The sequence below is a fragment of the Lonchura striata genome, chromosome 3 (assembly GCF_050655825.1).
Source record: "Lonchura striata isolate lonStrDom1 chromosome 3, ASM5065582v1, whole genome shotgun sequence".
Classification (NCBI taxonomy): domain Eukaryota; kingdom Metazoa; phylum Chordata; class Aves; order Passeriformes; family Estrildidae; genus Lonchura; species Lonchura striata.
The window spans coordinates 34,110,973-34,133,056 of record NC_140705.1 but is presented as its reverse complement, the minus strand read 5'-3'; the positions used below and the strand labels follow the sequence as shown (position 1 = coordinate 34,133,056).

The window sequence follows — 22,084 nt, the reverse complement described above, 5'->3', positions numbered from 1 at the left end:
TATTATTTCCAATTGTTGTAAGAATTAGTACTAACCTTCCAAGATTCATATGCTTGAGGAGTACCTACACATAAATGTGCAAATGAAAGCTGATGAGAAAACAGAAACAAACTTGCTTTTCTTATTCATATTTCAACAAAATAGAAACCTGGGCATTAGAAAACTGATTATAGAGGAAACCGTCAATTTCATACCTTATCGATCTAAAGATATAAATGTGTCAAGTAAATAATCGTGCAGAGCTGCAGGGATTTCTAAATAAAAGACAATCACAATTTGTGTTCATATGTAGAGGAGTGGCACTTTTTACACATTTTTTTTAATTTAGCAAATACATAATGGGAATGATTATGCTCTCTGATTTTAAAACGTTCCTGTGAACTTCCCCTTGAATGATGATTGTTAGAACTGGAGACATTTCAGTGACAGTTTTACTGTAACATAGCAGTAACATTTCCTGAATTATATGAATAGAGGTTGGTCCCATATATATAACGAGTCTATTTTTGTATCTGGTACATATATGAGAATCTCATTTCTAGGTTATATTCTTCAGTGTGTTCCCTAGTAGTTTTGCATATTTCTGCAATACAAATGACACTGTGTGTGATCAAAACAGGTTTCCAGATGTGCAGCTTTTCATTTAGGTATGTTGAAATGTTACTGACCAAATTAACTGGAGTGATGGAAAGAGGCCTTTTTTATATGCTCCACAAAATAGTCAGGCTCAGAGTAAAGTGCTCAGAGAAAGTACATACTCAGTACATACTCAGAGAAAGTGCTCAGAGGTAATGCTGTGGCTCAGTGGTGCTGAGTTCCAAGCATTAACTAACATTTATAAAACTATTGATGAAGTAAATATTATGTGTATTTTTATCTTTTGGTTGCTGCCTGTCTGTGCCTGTCTGGTAGGAGATAATTGCACTTTCCTTTACCAGTTAAGTTTTATCTTACAAGTGGATTTTTTGCCCTTAGATCTTGTTGCTGTACTGCCTTCCCTGGCAGTATACAGTCAGCACTTGAGGAAGGGAGAAAATAGATGACCATGGCTTTGTCTTCCCCGCTCTGAACTTCAAGTTGGCAAGAAAATAATGTGATTGGATACTAGTTTCTCTGGAGTCAGTGTCATGAGTAAATTTTTCCATTCTCTCTTCAGTGTTAAGAAGTATTGAAAAGTAAAGTGATATCTGAACTTAAAGTCCTGCCTAGCCCATTGTGAAGGAAAAAATACCCCACACTGTTATTTTGTCAGAATCAGTAGTCTTCTTTTAAATCTATTCGGTTATTTGAAGTGGCCTGAGTTTGTATTAGAAGAGGGAATGGGAATGTATTAGGGAGGGAATGTATTAGAAGAGGGAATATGCATTTTATAGATGCATATTCTAAAATTGAGGGGTTTAATCTTATCTTTCCAGTGTGTTTTAAAAGATCCACATCTAAAATAAATACAGCATCATCAATCTCTCCTAAACATGCTTTATTTAAGTAACGTGAACACCTGGAACTGTGCCAGCATCCACATTACACTTACAGACTTAAAAAATGCTCTGGAGAAGGGATGGCACTAACAAGACCCACCATTTTCCCTCAGTGCAGGGACTGGTGGGTGGCATGTTTGACTGGATCATGAGTATCTGACAGTGGATGTTCTTCAGTAATTTTGGAGAGTTTTCATTTTATTGCTCTTTAATGCTCTTATTGAATAGCTACAATATGTCTGTAATACATTCACAACTTGAAAATTTTTCTAAGTTATTTTTACTCAGTGTTTTAACTCAGATGGGTTGAGAATTTGTAAATTTAGTAATAAATCTAGATTTGCCCAAAATACTGAGATTTCCAGTGTGTTTTAGTCTTCTAAAGACAACCTCTTTGAGTTGTCTGTTTTGTCCCTAGCCTTCTGCAATTTTTAAATTATTTTTTCTTCTGTATCTTCTGTCTTACTGTGTATTTCCGTGGCTTTTTATATTGAACCTTCAAGAAGACTGTGTACAAATGTCTTCAGTTTCCTCGGGGATGCATTCTACTAATGATATAGTAAGAGAGCTGAAACACAAAACATTGCCTACCCCTTTTATGAAGTAATTGTGCCCAGAGAGGAACAGCATTTCCCACAGTATTTAGAGCTGTCAAAAGTTTTGACTTATTTTCAAATGTAGAAGATAATTTGCTATTCTTTACCATGGTGTTCCCAGGGGAACATATTGCGTCTCTTATTTTTGTTTAGCTGCTTTTTCATATTTTGTTAGGCATACATCAACAGCTGTGAGAACCAGAGCTTTTACCAATAAAACTCAAATATAAATGAGCCTGGATTTCAAACATCTATTATCTTTAAATATTTTTATTCATTTCAGAATATGTACTATCAGCATTTTCTTTAATGTTGCCGTCACGTGTAATGGCCTTTGTTCTTTACTATTGTAGGAGAAAGGAATTATGTGTTTACATTGCTACTGTTATAGTACTCATCTTCTTTTACCCTAATAGAGGGTGAAAAATACCTTGATTCTCATTTCCTGCCAGTAGCAAAAGTACTTACAGTCCTTTCTAAATACATAAAAAAACAATGGGGAAAGATTTTTTTTCACCAGGGACTTACTATAGTTATTGTACAACAAAATGCTATTGCATTTTAAAAAATTCATTCAGTTGTTCCAGTATAATTAAATGAAAGGATATTTTCAAGTACGTACTATATTTTTAAGATGCGTGTTGTATAAAATAATACATTGTTGTATATTTCAGTGCCAGACTTACATCTGCCATAATTCTAAATTGCCTTTCCTAAAGTTCTCTTATGCATTCAAAAAATACTAAATATGTGTTTGCAGTCTTCTTGTAACCACCCAACCTTTCCATGTTGCCTGTGTACTAAACCCAAATCTAGACTTTTCTGGTATACCCACTTAGTCAGCAATGTTTCTGCCTCTTTCTTTCCCATACTTAAGGTTCATTGGAATGGACAGTTCTAATCGTGTGTTTAAATTATTAGTCTTGAGACTCTAGAGCCAAACCAAACTTGTCATCTTAACCTAAGCTAGTCCTCCTAGGTGAAATTTGTAAGGGGAACAAGTGCTGCTTCTTGTAAAGGAATGGTCTCAAACCAGTATAAATTGTATTTTAAAATGATCTTTAATATATTTTTTTACTTGTTGACCATAAAAAGAACCTAGAAGTATCCAGTATAGGTTCTTAAGTTAGCTAACATGAATTCATACTCAGTTTACACTTCACTTGGCACTCTCTGCATCTGATATGTGGTTACTGTGTGATTCAGGGGACTTTTACAGAGACTGAAACTTGGTTTTGAACTTATGTCAACCTCTTATTAAGCAAACTCTTGTTATCTTTGAGAACTGTCATTCCACTGCTCTTTGAGAAATGCCATTCCACTGCTTAGTGCATGAGAAGACCTCAGCAATTGTCTGTTACTTTTGATCTATTTTCATCCTTTAAATATTGTCATTTTGGCTAGGAATATATGGTATTCATTTTCTGAGACTATTAATTTATTATTGTGAAATTTGCTATTTATGATTATTTCTTTTGTGAAATGCTCTATTTCTTTAGACCACGGAAAGTGTGACAAAACTAGGCGGTGCCTCAGATTTTCACATTTACTAAACAATGTGTTGGCAATGATTTTTAAGACCTGAGAAGTTGAAGAGGGAAGGTTTTTAGAAGAAAGAATATAGGTGGTGACACAGGATTTAAGTCTCAGTTTCAGCTGACACTAGAGAGAATGAGCTCTGTACTGATGTTACAGACAGTTCTGTCAGTCCGTTTAATTTCTTCTTACTTCACTTTCCAGAGCAAGGGGATCTATGAAAGAGGGCAGAAATTCATATCTGGAAATGCTTATTTTGGATAGCATGCATGAATATCCATAGACTAAATTGATGGCAGACTTTGTTTGAAGATACATTGGACATTTCCAATTCTTTATGCTCAGAAGACAGCAACAGATAGAGTTTGTTTTCATTGGCTTTCACAGTAACTGCTGTCAACCTTGTCAGCAATTTCACAGGAAGCGAGGAAGACAAGAGAAGGAATGGGCATAAATATTGCTATTATCACAAAAGGTGGGAAAATATGTGTTATTCATGGCTCCACCTAAGACAGCCTAGCATCTGGGACAAAGCTTATCACACTTGAATTGTAAAGGTGCTCTTACAAATGTCAGCCTTGCACTACCATATTCTACTTTGTGCACAGAATGACTTTTTCTTTTTTTTTACTAGTGATATGACAGATATATAGTTGAGATGCCAGCACCAAAATAATATCAACATACTTTTTTCAGTCCGAGGGACACTGTTGATGTGACTTATTGGTGTAGGAAGAGGTCCAAGCCATTTGGCTCTAAGAAAGAAAATGTCTGAATGTCAGCACAGGAGACAGGGATGTCAGGGTCAAAGGAAAGACCATGTGGAAATAGCTTATGGAAATAAATGAAATAAATAGATATAAGTTTAATAAAACTGAGGAGAGGTCACAACAAGTGGTGGAGATTTATAGTTATATGTTAATGGAAAAAAAATAAAACCAAAATATCAGAACTTTTGGGGTAGAAATGAGATACACTGGTAACCTAGAAAAAGATTTTCAGTTCTGTAAATGGTATCTGTTGATCTGTTAAAATTCTGTTGAGTCTGATGTACACTGCTGTGATAACGTGTGAGCTGATACAATATTAGCAAAATCCTCTTTATAAGTATAATATTAAATATGAGAGAAAAAGGTCTTTGAAGGTTTTTTAAGATGACATTTTTCTGAATACTGCTAATTAATAACAAGCCTGTCATCTTCAAAACAATAAATCTTTACTCTTTGTGTAAATATTCACTGTTGAATTTTTGTTACACTTTGTTGGTGATTTGCTTTTTGATTTTATGTTTGTTTGGGGTTTTTTTCAGTATTTTTGTCTGGTTTTGAAAGCTGGATGAATCCTTATAATTAGACGTTCCAGCTACCTATCCTAAACAAAATTTGTAAATTGTTAGTGCATGTAAATGCATGAACATAAAGGAAATGATATGTGTTTCTTGGTTTGCAAAAATAGCATAGAAAAATTAGATGTATTAGAAGTGTTTAAAGCACCCCAAGCAGCTGTATCTTAAATCTCTTGATTAAGCTAAAAAATGTAATATATTGAGATAGCTACACTCCTGCTAACTACAGGAAAAAAGAAAGATAAATATCTCCAACTTCTCAAAAGCATTTAATTGAAGCTAGACTTGTTTTTTAGGGTACTATATAGGCTGCCATGAGTACTGTATGGGCTCTTCTTAAAGATGATTGTTTGGCCACCTTCTGTGATTTATTATAAGCACTTATGGCTGGACCTTCAAGTAGGTTTTAGCACGTCATCCCTCATGTTTTTTGAGAGCAAGAAACTTCTTAAGGTTTGGTTGCAGTAATAATCTATTTCTATAGCTTCCAGTTCCCATTATCCATCAGCTATATTTCAAAGTGTAGGGTTTTGTAACATGTTTCTTGATGTGTGACAGGACATGTAGCTGAGATTTTAGCCATGTAGCAGCTGGATTTCATGAAGAAGGAACTGTAGTCTTTAACTCTGTGATGCCTGTGGGGGGTCAGTTGTGTAGGGACCTTAATAGTCCATCTGAGGCTTTTCTGTGATTCAGTAAAAGCTTTTATAGAAAGTAGATATCAGGAATTTTAGGATATTTCTTGTGAGATTTCTTCTGAAAATTCTTTAATAAAATACATGAGAATTCTCAGATTTCTTTCTGACTATTGTTTGTATGTTAAAATATTAGTGATTACATGCAGCACAATGTGCTGAAGTCCTAAATGATGTTGGATTATTCAAGACTATTGTTTTCTTAATAGGCAAATGATTAAGTTTTTCAAGAAATGCCACTGGCATGCAGACAACCATTTGTTTTCAGTTTTACTGTGTAAAAGAGTTATGAATGCTAAAATTGTGTCTGATGAAATGTTCCCTCAAAACCATGGTTCTGTGTGTCTTCCAAGTTCCAACTCAAATTACAGGCATTTGTGGAATTGGCATTGTCCCTATCCCTGCAGACAGATGTTAGCATCAGGAGAGATCTCTCAGACTATTAAATGTAATACAGAGTATTAATTTTGCTGTTTTACTTTGTTTTGTTTCCTTAAAATGCACGATGACTTACCATCCCTGTTTTCCTTACCAACTCTGCTAGATATAGTTCTGGTAGCAGGTTGAATCATAGAATAATTTAGGTTTGAAAAGACCTATAAGATCACTGGATCCCACTGTTAACCCAGCACTGCCAAGTCCATCACTAAACCATGTCTTGAAAGTGCCACATGTACTTTTAAATACCTCCAGGGATGGGAACTCAACCACTTCCCTGGGAAGCTTGTTCTAAAGCTTGAGAACCTGTTCTGTAATGAACATGTACTTCATCCATGGTGACAGTGCCCTGTTCATAGAAAACATTCCATGATTTTCAGATTGGCACAATTAACACAAGAAATAGATCTTTCTGTACTTTTCCTCAGTATTTTCCAGTGTTAGAGATTATTTCCCCTTTGTCCTAGTAATCATGTGCCTTAGTTATGAGCTGCTTGTGATAGCTGCCACTTCGTGCATAAGTAAATCTAGATTTAAAAGAAGGGCATGATGGATCTCTATGGTGGTGATACACAAGCATGGTACTAGGAGAGCTGTGGTGCTTTAATTAGTTTAACAAGGAATTTATTATGTTAGTTTTGAAGCTAACTTTCTGTAGTGGAAGATGTTGGCACAATTTTATGTTTAGAATTGAAAAACTTTTTAGTTTTTCATTTCTTAGTACGAAAACCTGTCAAGCTAACTTGCTAGCTCTGAAGGCAGGTTTTCTTTTTTCAGTTACTGTACTTTGATATACAAAATGTAATCCAATCGTCAGGAAAATGCTTTTTTTTTTTTCCTTAAGAACAGACCATGACTCATTATGGCAATTCTCTGAAACATACTTCTAATAACTTTTAGAAGTTAAACTGGTTGAAAATCATCAATGTAAGCTGTTTGACCTGAAAAAAGGTTCCAATGGCATTTAAATTTCATTGAAATACCATTCTTTTTTTTTGCTTTATCTGTTGGCTAGCAAAGTTGTACTTGAGGTATGTTTCACTACTCAGTTCTTCCCAGGTCTTTCCTGTTTGGAAACTGCCTTAAAGATCAAAGTGCACAGAGTAGTTTTTGCCAGATAGTCGAAGTAAATTTAGTGCAAGAATTTTTTTAATAACAATGGTAACATACTGAAAAAGCTTTGTTATTGTTTTGTGACTCCCTTATACTGGAAAGGTAAGCAGGTGGAACGAAAGCCAAATTGCTCTGAAAAAGATAAAATTTATCTGGTGTAAGATGTATTATTACTTTAAAAATGTTTACATTTTAGTATTTGATATCAAGTATGGCAATATATGGTGTGTATTACTTGTAGCTTTCAGAGCCCACCAAGTAAAGAGGTTCAGTTTGAATTCCAATTTGTTTTGAAAGGAACTTCTTGGGCATATGCATCATAAATGGACCACTGGCTGTAACTAGTATTGTGTGTTTCAAGTGCTGATAATTCTTGAATTACACCTAAAAATCATAAGAGAAAATTTCTATAAAAGTATAATTTCTATAAAATATTTTATCATTCCCATTATTTTGGAGTTTAACTATGAGAGTGACTCAGGTGTATCTAGAGACTCACACTAGAAGGCAGCACTGCTCTCTGCCCCTGCACCATCAACAAGCCACGAGCTCTTCATCCATCCCTTGGTTCCACAAACTGACTCGTGGACACAAGTGAGTCGTGCCCCAAATATTCTCTGACTTGGAAGAGACAGCAGTCCCTTGAAAAATCTGAAAAATCAAGTGCATCTTGCCCCTTGCTGCTGCAACTTCTGTCTTTGGATTTTGCGCTTGGTGCTCCCTTGCTAATGAGGGCTCACATAACCACACATTTGTGTATTACAGGTATATTTGTAAATGTTACCCTCAGGGGGCTGGGTGCTCTTTAGCTTTGCTACCTTCTGGTAGCCATGGCATGCCATGGATGGAGGGATGCAGGCAGAAGGTGCCATGCGAGGGGGCTGGGGGTTTGTGCCCCTGGGCACAGAGCCACAGTCTGCCCGCAGCACTTGCACACTGGGGCCTTTATTCAGTGCCACATACATGTGCCGGAAACATCCCACAGAATGTCCTTGGCACAGCCTGGCTTTGTGCAGTCTTGCCTGGGGATGGGCTGTGGTAATTTCATAGCGTGTTACAAGATTACTTCATGAAGCATTCTTTCCAGCCATTAGAGAGACTTCTATTTTGTGTTGTTAAAGTTCGCTGGAGCTGACAGTTTTTCAGCTGGGCAAGGCTGTATGCGTGGGAAATCACTGGAATATAAGCAACAAGGTTCAATGAGCATTTGAAGCTATAACTGGTAATTCTTCAGGTTAGAAATGAGAAAGCTCCCTGAGCAGAAGCAAGCACAGGATGTAAAGGTCACATTGACACTTTAATAACCTTATTAAATTAAAGAACAAGTTGGGCTTAATAAATGAAGCCTGTCTTTAAGGAGAAATAATTTTTAAAGTCTAGTATGGTGTGCAAATCTATAGTATCATTATACATATGTGAAAGATAATATCATTACATATATGAAAGAAAGTATCATTACACATATATGAAAGAGAATATATTCTCTTTATTTTTTTCCACAACCTTAAATACTTTTAAGCAGAATTTTTAAACATTATAAATACTTTTCTATTACATCAGGATATTGCTTCACTAGAGTTTTAATAAATTTTTATATTTTGAACTAAAAAATTCATAATACTCTGCTAATAACTTTATTCCGCAGAAGTAATTCCTTTCAAGCACTACATTCAAGATTGATGATAAAGAAGCACTATGAATGTATTATCTTTTAAACCCTCAACTATTGAAGGTCTAGAATTTTGTCTGAACAGACAAGGGACAATTTTCAGTGATGTTTTTAAGGTTACAAGTGGGAAAATATAGCACAGCCATATCTTTGTCTCTAAAGAACTGACAGCCACTTGGTTTTGACAAGGTGAGCACACTTAAAACAGCTCAACTGTTGAAACTCATGTCCACTGTGTGGGGTTTTCCTCCTTTTTTATAGCTAGAATGACCCATTGTGATACCCACTTTTGGCTTTCTATTTTGGGATCTTTTGTGACATCCTGTCCTATGGAGGAGCCCACAGGGGAAACTGAGGAACAAAGAGAGTTAGTACCCTGTATGCCAATACTTGTTTTGGGGATGTCTAGATAAAGTATTACCTGAGACTTCCAAAGATGAGATCTACTTCTTTTAGGGAGAAACAGAGAGTAAGGCTCTTTTTTTCTTGTGTAAGAGACCCCTTGCTAACATTGGCAAACGTGTTGATAAAGTCTGGTGTTTAGATAGGAGGGGCTGTGATTTCTTAGTGAGTATGTCATATGGCTAGTGTAATTCAAAGAAAACAAAATTTCAGGAAAAATCTTTATTTCTTTGATTATGCAATTTATTTTTTCAAAGTATTCTACACCCTCAAACCCAGTTAGTAGCATTCAACTCATCCAAAATTCACTTAGCATTTGGAAACACAGACTTTGTTACACTTTTCAAGGGTATCATCATCCTGTATTTCAGGCTTCAAAACAAGCTTATTTAAAGAAAAGAAAGGCCTTCTAGTCTAGTACAAATTGAAATCTTATACACTCTTTCTAATGCTGTGATAAACACTTTACAGCTGCAAGCAGTTCTTGAAGGACAGAAAATTGTGATTCAGCATGTTTGTGCTTACAAACTGAAAGTTTAAATGAATGCAGATTGATTACTGGGTAATGAGTATTGATGGAAGCTGAGGTTAAGTCCAAAACATTGGCATGTTCCTAACTGGCTAAGTGTTTTTATTGGAAAAAATTTCACTTCAAGTGAAATTTCAATCTTGTGGAACAAAAATAAAAGTTTGGAATATGCAGTTTACCTGGAGAATAGAAACCCTTCTTTGCTCACCAGATCTTCTCCAACCTGTTAAAACTGAGGCAGGAAAGTGACAAAAAAAATTTGGAGTGTATTAATGTAAGAAAATATTAAGAGTTGAAAAAGCAGCGGCCTCCCCCTGCTAACAGGGCACTCAGTTTTTGGTAACTGAGTGCCCTGTTAGATGAATCTGAAATGTGTTTAATTTCTGGGATGTGGCATGACTTTGTCCCAAAGCTTCAGATGTCCCATACAAATACAGTTCTCTTTTAGTTCTGTGTGGCTCTAGTGTAAATCATTTCCCATTGTAGAGCTGCTGGAGGGTTTTGTCATTTTAATGTTGTGGGGTTAGTTGCTACTCTGAAGCATCACCATACACCAAGCACTGTGTAGGTAACACAGATTGGTTCTGAACTATCTCTGCTCCATCTTTTTCAGTGGAAAGGCTTGGGGTCTTGCAGATGTTCCCCTACAACTTTCCTTGAAGCTGTTCACTGAAGTATGTATTTTTTCCAAAGAAACATCTCAGTGCCATTTATTGGGAATAAATGACATTTCAGTGTGTTTGTGCTCAGCTGATGAAATATTTAAGTGCAGTTTTCTGTTTCTCACTGGTTTGGCTTTTGTAGCTAAATTAGAGCCAGGTGCACAACTCAGCCTTGCTTGAACTTTGATGGTTTGCTGATCTCTTTAAATAAGATGGCATAAACTATTTGCCCTTTTCTTAATACCCCCAAAGGTCATTACAGTTTTAATGTGCTCAGGTGATGCTTCAAAGAACTCATTATTTTGGACAGTTAATTCTAAATAGATCTACATGATATTTCCACTATCAGAACTTTAAATAAGCACTTTATTCTTAAAAAACACTATTTCTGTTAAAGCTTGAATGTACCCCATTGGTGAACCTAAATGTTTCGGAACTTTTTTTTTAGTCTTAGAGTAAACATGTCTAAAAATAAGCCTGCATCAACTTTTTCAGTATCATGTGATATGCATAACAAACCCACTAACCTAGAAAAAGGAGAGTTATGTTTTGAGGGAGATTAATTTCCAAAAGAACAAAATAAAGTTTAAGCTTTGACAACAAGCTAGATAACAAAAGAAACCCAAGTCATTGAGGAAAAGTACCTAATCATCATGTCAGTTTGACATACTTGATTGTATGATGGAACGTTTTTTTGGTAATCTGTTTTGAAAGCCATGAAATAGTTGGTAGCAAATGTTAATCTCTCAAGATGCGTGAACCCTCTAAAAGAAACAAGCACCACAGTCCTGGTTCGCATGGTGTTGACCTGAATAAGGGGATAATGTGCTTAAGCAGCTTATTCATTCTTCAGCGGCCTTTGGAGAGGGAGCGGCTCCACAATGGTTTGCCACTCAGGGTGCAGACGTGACCACTGTCCTTTTCACTTGCTGAAGGTTTCATTCTTTTGTGTCCGACACGGGTTTCTTCATACGTTGTTCCAAACGGGACCATAAAGGAACTTTTTGGGGCTATTTCATGTCAAACTGTAACGTTTGTTAAGCAGAATGCATTGAGCTGTAAAGGAATTCTGAACTCTGAGTATATAGCTGGCCAAGCTTTTCATCAGAGATGTGTTGTTGAATTAATTGTCTCTCCTTGTGAGACTTCCCAGGCTAGAAGTTTATAAATACTCCTGAAACACTGTAATAATTGTTTTAAATATTTCACATTAAATTTCAGCATCAAAAATAGGTGAATAAACTCAAGCAATGGTCCTATAAATAGAACCACTTTGGAGTTCTGAGTTTTTGTGTTGAATATAGATTTCAAGGCTCACAGACATGAAAAATGCAGAAGTAGCAAAGAGTGTAAGAGCCTATGTACATTTAAAGGCAGAACCATGGCCAGTTTAGCAGTTTTTGAACAGAGTAATGTGATGCCTATTTCTCTTGAACTTTCACAGAATCACTGCCTTCTTGAAGGAGTCAGACTGATTCAGTCTGTCTGCAAAGTGTTTTAGAAACATGTCTTCAGAATTTAGAAAATAAAGGGACCAAAGATTTTTTTTTTCATTTTGAGCATTATTTTATAAAATGAGAGAACAGATATTGCTTAATAGAAAGCTTGTGGAAGCTCTTTGAAAAGAGCATATCAGTTTAGGAAGAAAAATTTAGGGGAGTTGGAAAGTAATTAAGGTATTTACTCTGAATTGGACAGTGGAATATGTGGTATCCATACACAGGACATGGGATAGCATGCCAGCCTACTGGCATGGAAAACTGCAGCAATGGGATTTTAGAAGTGAGATTACTGTTTCTGAGTCCTACTGTGATGTTTCTGACAGAGGCTCCTGAGGCTTGGCAGTTCTCCTTTCCAACCTTGTGTGCTCAGTCTGGTGGGAAGCAAGAGATGACTGGTATGGGTTCTCCAAAATTGCCTGAAGATTTCCAGTGGTTAAAAAGTTAATTTGCACTTCCTGTGAATTCATCTCCCAGATATGTAATTTTATCCTTGATTTTTCAGGTTTTCTTGAGGTAATTTTTAATAAATAGACAAACTCAAAATGGAAATGAAAAAACAATTTCAGAAATAGTTATTGACTACAAAGTTTGAAGTGATTATATCAAACAAGACTTTACAAAAGGGACAATTACTTTGACAGATATCAGATCAAACTCTTGCCAATTTTTTCTGCAGTATCTAGAATTGGTACAGAATTATTATTTGGATTTTGCTGCTAGAATATTTAGGATAATGTGAATACATAGGCAAAATTATTTCTGAAAAAAATGTGCTACTTAGACATGAATGCTACAGTGCATTAGTGAAAGGAAAAAATAAATTACTTACTGTGTAATTATGTCACCTTCACTTATAAAGTAATTTTAATTTTGAGCTTTATTCATGTTTCACTTCAAAAAGCTGAGCTAAACTTCTGAATGTCTGTAAGTAATGGTTTACAAATTGTTCTGAATTGTTGATTAACTTAGCAAGCTTTATTTAGCAAGAAAATCAATATTTTAAACCTGCTTGATTTTTTAAAACATTCTAATCTTGTTTCTTTACATCTCTGTGAAAGTGGAAAGAAACGTGAGGGAGAGAAAAACATCTCTATCTATAGGTCTGTATCAGGAAGTCCTGGGGAGGCAGAATACCACCAAAGATTTTAAGTTTCATACTGATTCAAATAATTCTTTAACAGGGGCTTGTGACCCAGAGGAATTTTTCTCAGTTTTACAATGTAAAACAAAGCTGGAATGGGAATTTAGGCACTTCTCTAAAATTCAGAAATCAGATCTCTGTTTCCCATTCTGGCTCAGGAAGAGAAAGCTTTCTATACTTTTTCCTCATTTTGCATTCTGAAGACTCTCTCTTGGAAAGACAAGTTGGTCTGTATTTTTCTTTACAATGTTTTTCTAGTTGAAGCTGGTGTATGAAAAATTTCTGCCACCCTGTTGAATTTACAAATTGTTTTTGGGTGAAAAATATTTATTCGAGCTTCTGACCTATTCTACAAGCTGTTTGGGCATGTGTGGGAGGCTTGCACACTATATACAATGAGGAAATTAGCTTATTTGTTTTCAGAGGCATGTGAGAAACAATAACAAAGAGTGTCTTTATACCTGAGAAAGCCAGTGGAAGTGTGACATTTGCTGTCTAAATTTAGTAATAAATTTATAGAAGAAAGTATAAATTTAGTAATTAGTAAGTTATAATTTGGGAATACATCAGACCTTCTAGTAGTGAAGACATGGAGCGATACCAGCTTAGTGTTTTTATGGGAAGTATGGATCATAAAGCTAAAGAGAGAAGAAATACAAGATTTAAGGAGAGACAAATTCAGAAATCATATCCAACTGATGGAACATGGATAGCTGAATTGAAGAATTATGGAATATAAACTGATAATCTAATAAGTTTGGGAGGAAAAGGGCAAAGGGTTGGTTATGTTTTGGTATATAAAACTGCACATTTTCTGAGTATCAGCTCGTCAAAACAGTTGAAATTATGTGCTCTGAGAGAGATTTGTGAAATATGATAAAATTAAGGAAAATGGCTTTTTAAAATGTCAGAGAACTTTCAGGATGTAAAAGAAAAATAGAAAATTACTTACTAAAGCTTTAAAATATACTTTTGAAACCTGACATTTCAGAGTAAACTTTACTTTTGCATTTGGAAACTATACACTTCCTTTGAGACTAGGGTATCTTATTTCCTTGATACAAAAGGGTGTTTCTTTAATCTCTTTATGTTTCTTTGGTCTTACTGTAGAGGTGGATAAATTGATATGTACTTCATATGCTTGCGTTAATCCTCAAACACTGTATTTTTGTCTCCTTCTTATTAACTATGAGTGTAGTATTGTAACTTGCTCATGTAATATTTGAAACATTTTTTTTCAACAGGCATTGCTGAAAGATCCTTTGTATATTGGGCTGAGACACAAGAGAATTAGAGGTCAAGCCTATGATGATCTTCTTGATGAATTCATGGAAGCTGTGACTGCAAGGTAAGTGATATATCTGTGCTACTTATTGATGAATTCCACTGTGAACTTCATCTTGAGAGAAATAAAGGTCAATAACTTATGAAAAGATGACAGAGTTGTTAGGTTCCAGATTATTTTTATTTTGAGCATACTATTTTACAAGTTTATAACTGCCTTAACTATTTTGAGAATACTATTTTACGAGTTTGTAACTGCCTTAACTATTTACCTTCAATATTGCAGTTTTGTCACTTATATGAGCAGTAAAATTCATCTGAATATAACTAGCTTTTCAAACTTTTTTCAAGATTTAGATTGTTAAATATTTGCCTAAAAATTTTCAGCTCCTAGTGCTGTGACTACATGATCTCTGTCTCTGTGATTTCATGCATGAGATGTCAGCAGCCTTAAAGAAGCTATCATACTTGGCAACCCCTGCCTCTGCCCCCACAAAACCCATGACAGGACTAACTTTTCAGTTTTAATTTTAAATGTCATGGTATTGGTACCAAGTCAACTCTTTCACTGCATCTCTTTTCATATACAGAAAGTAGTTAAATTTATTATTAGACTGTGATGCATAAAATAATTTTTCTTGCATGTCAAATAACACATTTGCTCATAGTTTCCTTGTTTGTTAAAGTATTTGAAGTTCTAGCTCTGCATTCAATGTGTATATCTGAAATAGCTCAGCTGCCAGGATCCTTAGAGGAATGTGTTTTCTGCATCTGCCTTCCAAAGGCAAAGCTGAGCTGTGGAACCTGGAAATACTTTCCAGCTCCTCAGTCTTGCCATGTGCCCCATCTGCATTTGAGACCTTACCTAGGCATACATAACTTCTGTTCTTTTTGCCTTGGTTGCTGTGCAGAAGAAACTTGGCCAAGCAGTGGTATTAATTTCTGTGCCTGAAACCCATATTCTTTTGTGTACTACTTATACTCTTCCCCATCATCCCCACTGCCACTCCTTTGTTCATAATCTTCCTATGAAAGTTGCTGGTTTGACTCTATCCTGTTCTATGTTTGCTACTCTGCTGAATATTCCCTTACAGATAAGATTGATGCTAATAGAGTCACCTCCCTAAAACAATGTTCAGAGCATTAGAAATTGCTCTGTGGTCTGTGTTTTGAGAACCTCTAACATAATGCATTCTCTAACTTGCCCTTTCTTCAAAATAAACCACTGTTCTTGATACTAAAGGAAATAATCAGAGACAAGCAGAAGATTTTCTCAGTAATTTTTGAAGGTCTGGTTGACATGTGCTTTCTACTTAAACATCTTTAGAGCTCTGTAATTTTGGGCAATTTTGAGAAATTTGTGTTTGGTTGACCTTCTGAAAGATCACTTTGTTCTCAGCTAAATCTGTCATGGTCAGCAGTGGTTGAAGTTCATGTTTGAAGTGGAACACTTAAAAATTCTAATTCCAACTTTGCGTGGCTTATTTGTGAATTGTTTTGCCTGTAGTGTGGCACCTGTGTTCATTATGATACCCATACTAAGGTGAAGGGAAAAGTGATGTAGTTCAATCAAAATTGAGTTCAATTGCTCAGTAATTTTACATTTCCCTAACTTCAGATTTGTGTTTAATGTGCCGCTGTCAGACTCAGCACTTACAGCTGATTCTGGCGTAGCAGGTCTGTTAAACATGCAGGTCAGGATTCCCTTTACAAAGATTGTGGTGATCTCTGTGATTGTATACTTTGGTTACATAATAGTTATTTTGTCCTTATGAACGTTTATATTATGTTTTTCCTCTTTTCACTTTTCTTGGTCTTCTGCTGGCTGTTTCACTGAGCTAGTATTTGCTTTGGTAATCTTAGATGCATGTTTGGTCTGTTAAATTTTATGTTAGTCATATTTATTGTTAGTTATTGCCATGGTGTTCCAAAAGACACTTTCTTATTTAGCCCTGCCTAACCAGTTCTGGGAATGGTTCAGTTCTTCAGTTCAATTCTGGTGGAATCTACTGTCATGGTGTTTTCAGTACATTTCCAAGACATACATAATCATGAACATTGTAAAGCATGAGGCTGTCATGTATTTTTAATAAGTCTAAATTAAAGACAGAGTGATGACAGATATTTTCAAGTCAGAAAGCTATGTGAAATACCTATTTTAGATCTTTTTCACCTTCATAATTCTCCAGAGAGGCCAAATGCTAGCAGAAGTTAGAGCCAGGTTTTAGCAGCATTGCCTGGGAGGAAGAAGGGGTGGGCAGCAGTACAGGGTGGTGCACTCTGTGCAGGCTTTTTATTGGCTTCCAGGGAATTTTCCTAGATGTCATCTTGAATGAATGATTATTAAATTATAAAAATATAATTTTTTATAAATTTATAACTTTTATGCAGCATAATTTTTAGATTTTCATGTTGAAACATCTCCTTTATACGATGAACGGCATGATAATAAAGAAAATTATTTATTAAAAGGTATAGTTTAATTAACTGCTATATTTTCCTCCTCCTCAGCCACCTCTGTTATTAACCCCAAAAAAAGTTCTTCTTATGAAACAAAATTATTTATGAAAGAGTCAGGATTAAAAGAAAAGAAAACCCCAAACCAAACCAACAAACCCAAAACTTAAACTAATCATTATTGAAAGATTGTGGTCCAGTATCCAGTGTGCTATGATGGCAGAATGGAACTAGTACATTATGATTTTTCCCAGATGAGGGAAGGCAGAAACATGGAAAGTATCTGCATTTCTGGTGACAAAAATCCAGTGAAGAGCTTTTATTTATTTACATATGTATACATTTATCTGTTTATGTATCTATTACCAGTGCCAGCAGCTATCTCTTGAGGGCAGATACTAGAATTTCTCTGGGCATTACCAGGTGGTTCTTGCGTGTGTGTCAGTGCAGTAATTTAGAGGAACAAGAATATTCTAAGTGGAAGGAATATTTTATGACAGGAGAAGAAGACAGTTATCGTCAGTGAAAAACATGATATCAACTGGGATTCAGACACATTTGTTAAGTTTCTGCCCTGTGGAGAAATGGGTCATAAAACATTTTATACAGACAAGTAAATTTTTCCAAATGACAAGTTGTTCCTAAATATCTCTGTTTACAGAGGAAACTTGGAGAGGAGGGATTGCTAAACAACACTTTGGTAGCTGGGATTGATCCACCAAAGCTTCCTGTGTAACCAGAGAAAATAACTCTGTTTTTATTCCAGTTCCTGTTTCTTTTCTGCTTGGCTGTGGTGATACAAAGAGAAATAGATCAGTGGCCAAGAGGTATTCATGTACAACAGTGGAAGGATTATGGAAATGCTTGAGGGGAAAATATGTAGAATGGAGACAGAACAAGAAATTAAAGGAGGTGAAAAAAGCATCTTTTCAGTAGCAGGGACTTGAATTTCCTTGTCCAATGCAAGGAGGAGATTTAAAGAGTATGGGATTTTTTTCCCCATTTCAAATGATATTTCATTTTCACACATCTGTTAAAGATAACTCCACCTTGAACCCCTCAACAGAATGTCAGATTAGGGAAGAACAGCATCCTACCAGCTTGCTTTCTGCCTCAGACCATCCCCAATAGAAGTCATTATAGCAGGCAGGGAAAATACTGACTTGCACCTCTGGCCTATGAACAGATAGGAAACTTAGAAAATGGAAAGAATCTGGTGGAATTTCCATAGATTATTTCCTTGCCTACCTACCACAACCCCAAAGAGTTGGATGGAATTACTCCTGTTATGAGCTAAACCCTGTGGATTTGTGATGTGTATGAGCAGCCCTGTATCACTGAAATGATCTTTCTCTGTGTGTGTGATGGTAGGTTTTCAGTTACACTTCAAGATACAAATAGTAGTGGTGGACCCTTGAAAAGTAATGCCATGTGTCGTTTACGTTCTTTTCTGTAACAGTATTTTGATTAAATCCTTCCCAACTCTTTTTATATGCTGTGCTTTCCTCAAGTTTGTGAGCTATAAACCAAGCTGCTGACAATTGTAATTCACTGTGTTCCATTCTAAATTACCATGATGTAGTCATTATTCCTCATTTGCCTGATTACATTATTCACAGATGGTAGCAGTATTTCATTTCACTTCACGTACTACTTTAAAGCAGTGTTTTATGGTAAATATGGTTTAGCTAACTTGGAGGACAACTATAAAAGCAGTATATCCACAAAATCAAAATAGAAAAATATTGTAATAGCTGTTTTCATTTAGTAGATTACATTAGAATATAGTTCAATTTGTGACTAAATTAATTAATTCATACAGCCCTTACTTTTGGCAAGAGAATGTACTGGCAAGAAGTTAACTTTAAAAGGTGCATATAGCTATGCATCATTAAGGGAGTTGTTGGACCACAGAGTCGTTCTGACAGTATGTCCAAGCACAGGTGTGGGAGCACTGCTGCCTCTGTCCTCTTTTGCACTGTAGTGGTGCAAGACCAAGACTTACATTTTGCCTGTGTATTCCCATATTGATCAATCTAAAGTGGCTGTCAGAAAGTGTGCAGAAAGAAATGCTACTGCAACAACTCCCTCCTATGGCAGACTTAGTGAAGATCCTTCTGTATAGAGATTTTTTTCCCTCACTGGGACTTAGGCCCTTTGAAGCAATTTTGCAAGTCTATGAGTTCCTGCTCCTTCCACCACGCAGTGAATACTAACTTCCTAATGAGAATTGCTGCGGACAGCAGGAGATGAGAAAGGTGGGTCCTTTGGCAGTAGCCTGTAGGCTGCCTTGACTACAGCTACAATTGCTCTTTAACCTACCCTCAGTTCCTTCCTGTTCTTACATCTGAGATTCATTTCCAGTCATTGATGAGTCTGTGTTCTTCCTGAAACTACCTGGATGCAGACTTCCTTGCCCACCTAGACTCCCAGGTGAACTTCTTTATACGCACAAGATAAGACCATTCAGAAGGCTCCTTAGCTTGTTTGACTATTAAAAAAGGTTCTTGGACTAAAAAAAAAACACATTGTGGTTTTCAACAAGGAACTGTTTTTTTGGATAATGGACAGTGCTGTAGAGGAGGAAAACTCAAATAGTTTCATAGTCAGGGTTTATTTTGTTATAATAGTTCAAGCAGCTATGATGGTTTGCCTGAGGAGATTCTTCAAATTTTGTGATTAACCATGATTACTTGTAACTGATTCCATTTGCAATATTTAAATTGTCCTCAGATGATGCCATCTCTAGGAAGCTTGTTAAGGAATCATTCCCCAGGCTGTGGTGCTTAGTGAGGTATCCTGCTTGGAATTGTCCTCACCTGCCTGTGTAGAGGAAAAAGAGAACTAAACTAACTGTACTGTGTTTCTTGAGATGGGATGTTTGTGTGCACATTTGGCACACCTTCAGTTGCCAGATCCAGGGAACTTTGACATGGAGGAAAGAAGACTTGGCAGAAGACATCTGCTTCTGTGTGTTTCGTTATGTAAGGGGGAGTAGGTGCATCACAAAAAGAAGAATGTAGGCAAGCATTTTTTTTTTGGTTGTTTGGTTTGATTTTGTTTTGTTATTTAGTGCCTTGTTCTTCCCTTTCCTGTTGGTTTGTTTGGTGGTTGAATCATATATGATTGCTGGAAATGTTACAAATACATACTCTACAGACTTTTTGGATGCAGTAAGTAGTATAAGGAAAAGTGAGTCTGTTAGTGAAGCAAAATCATAGCAGGATAGACAAAACCTAATCACATCAAGTTTATTTGCAGAGAGAAACCTATTATTGTTTGTGATGCAAGACCTTAGAGAAATTCTTAGCAAAGATCAGCAGAGGAGCCTTGAAGAAATAAAGCCTCATTTATCCTTTAAAGAAAACAAAAATTAACAAAATCCTCAAACATGATACTGAGAGGGAACACTATTGTTTTGGGTTTTGAGATAAGATAGAGAAAGTGGGGTAATATTTTAGTATTTTTAATACGCCTCTTGTACCAAAACTGAATCTGGAGCTCAAATTGGATGTATTCATGTTCTAATAATGCTTAATTATATCCCAGACTTGCTGCAGCCATTCAAAACTCAAGAAGTGTAGAACATACTGTTCCTAGTCTTTTCTTCTCTGAACTATTTTAGAAAGGGATTTTTCAGATGGAAAAGGCCTGGATAATCTCACTTACTTTCCTTCATCTTTTATAGCTCCAGCAAATGGTGGGCAGCATTCCCAACAGAAGTTAGCTGGTGCACTGTATTGTAAATGGAGTGAATGTTGATTTATTTGAATAATTTGTGTGAGTGTAATATTTTAACAAGGTTTATATTGTTGTTACGGAAGTACAGTAGTTTTCCAGGCTGTCAGACTCAGCAGATTCTTTTTATTTCTCCTTTTTATTTTTTTTTCCCTTTTGGAAACTCTAGTAAAGTTAAATATCAAAAGTTTGGATTGAGTTCACATCAGAATGCAGTAAATTATCTGTCCCTTTTATCCCAGCTCTGTCTCTTTCCCACTAGACGTCAAGAAGTATTTTTACCTGTATTTCAGCTCTCAGAAAAACTTTCAGTCACTGATGGTCTGTCTAATTGGATTTGAGTACCTCAGTGTTTCATCTCTCTTTGGTCCTTTACCTCTACCAGAGAACAGGACTGCTGTGCTTTATTCAGAGTACACCACCCAAACTGCTGCTGCTGAGATTCCTGATCCCTGGCAGTGGATCACCCCATGCCCATGCGTGCCTCTGCTGCCTGGCTGTCTACAAATAGTAACCCATTAATAAATGCCACTGACATAACCTATTCATCATTTGGTTGTTACTGACTTGTTTTGCCTCTGGCTGATTTGGCAATAAACCATCATGGCTTACTGTTTTGTATGTCAGGTACTTGCAAATTGCTGTATAACTTGCATTTTTATACTGTTTTCATTGTAGTTGTATCCTTTTTAAAGAAACTTTAGCATGAGAGAATAGATGCATTGCCATGGATCTTCAGTGGATATCTTAGAACTGAAGTGTAGGTATTTTCATACCAAAGTATAGGTTAAGTGTTGTCATCACTCTTTTAAAAATTGACAGTGGCATTAGCCAAAGAGCTATAGTCCCAGATTAGACAAATGGGTGTTTTCCCAGGATAAAATTATCCATACTCCTTGAAATTGTTGCAAGAGAGGGCCCATGCTAGACTCAACAACTTTTTTTAGTCTTCCTAGGAAAATTGCAGTGAAAACTTTAGTGGCTTCCCTGGCCATCCTAGAGTCCTAGCAGTAATCCATATGTCCTTGCCTAGCCATATAGTGTATGAAGTGTGGACAAACAGCGCTTCTCTTTTGGTGCTTAGCTATGGATTTAAATGCTGACTTGTAAAATACAAGTATTCAATTGTGTACTGAGGTTATGGCTGTGCTAGTGTTTCAGCTGTGCAAGCCTTGTCATATGAACCCTTTGCCAGGGTTTTGTGACTGGGATTCAAAAGCATTCCAGAGCTGAATTCTGGAGTTGTGTACATTATCAGTTGAATGCTGGGAACTGCCTCTCTCTTTCTGTCCCTGCAGTCTCTCTATACCAATTTCATGCCAATAAAGCAAACTGAGAGCTTCCTTAATTGAAGGGAGCTAAAGACTGATGCTCTTAATTGCAACATCATACAATTGATTCATTTCACTGATTCATTGTTGTTTTTTGATCTAGAGGCAAGGAGACAGTATTTGGTATATGCAGAATTTTTTACCCTTTTGGAAATTCCAGATTCACAT

General features: G+C 36.1%; 1 protein-coding gene across 1 annotated transcript in view; it reads left to right on the top strand.

Moving 5' to 3' along the window:
• The window catches only part of ME1 (malic enzyme 1), a 152,878-nt gene that overhangs the window by 70,336 nt on the left and 60,458 nt on the right, over positions 1–22,084 (top strand). Inside the window, exon 6 of the mRNA XM_021546100.4 lies at positions 14,351–14,454. Within this exon, the coding sequence (XP_021401775.3) occupies positions 14,351–14,454 (104 nt within the window). The remainder of the gene's footprint in view (positions 1–14,350; positions 14,455–22,084) is intronic.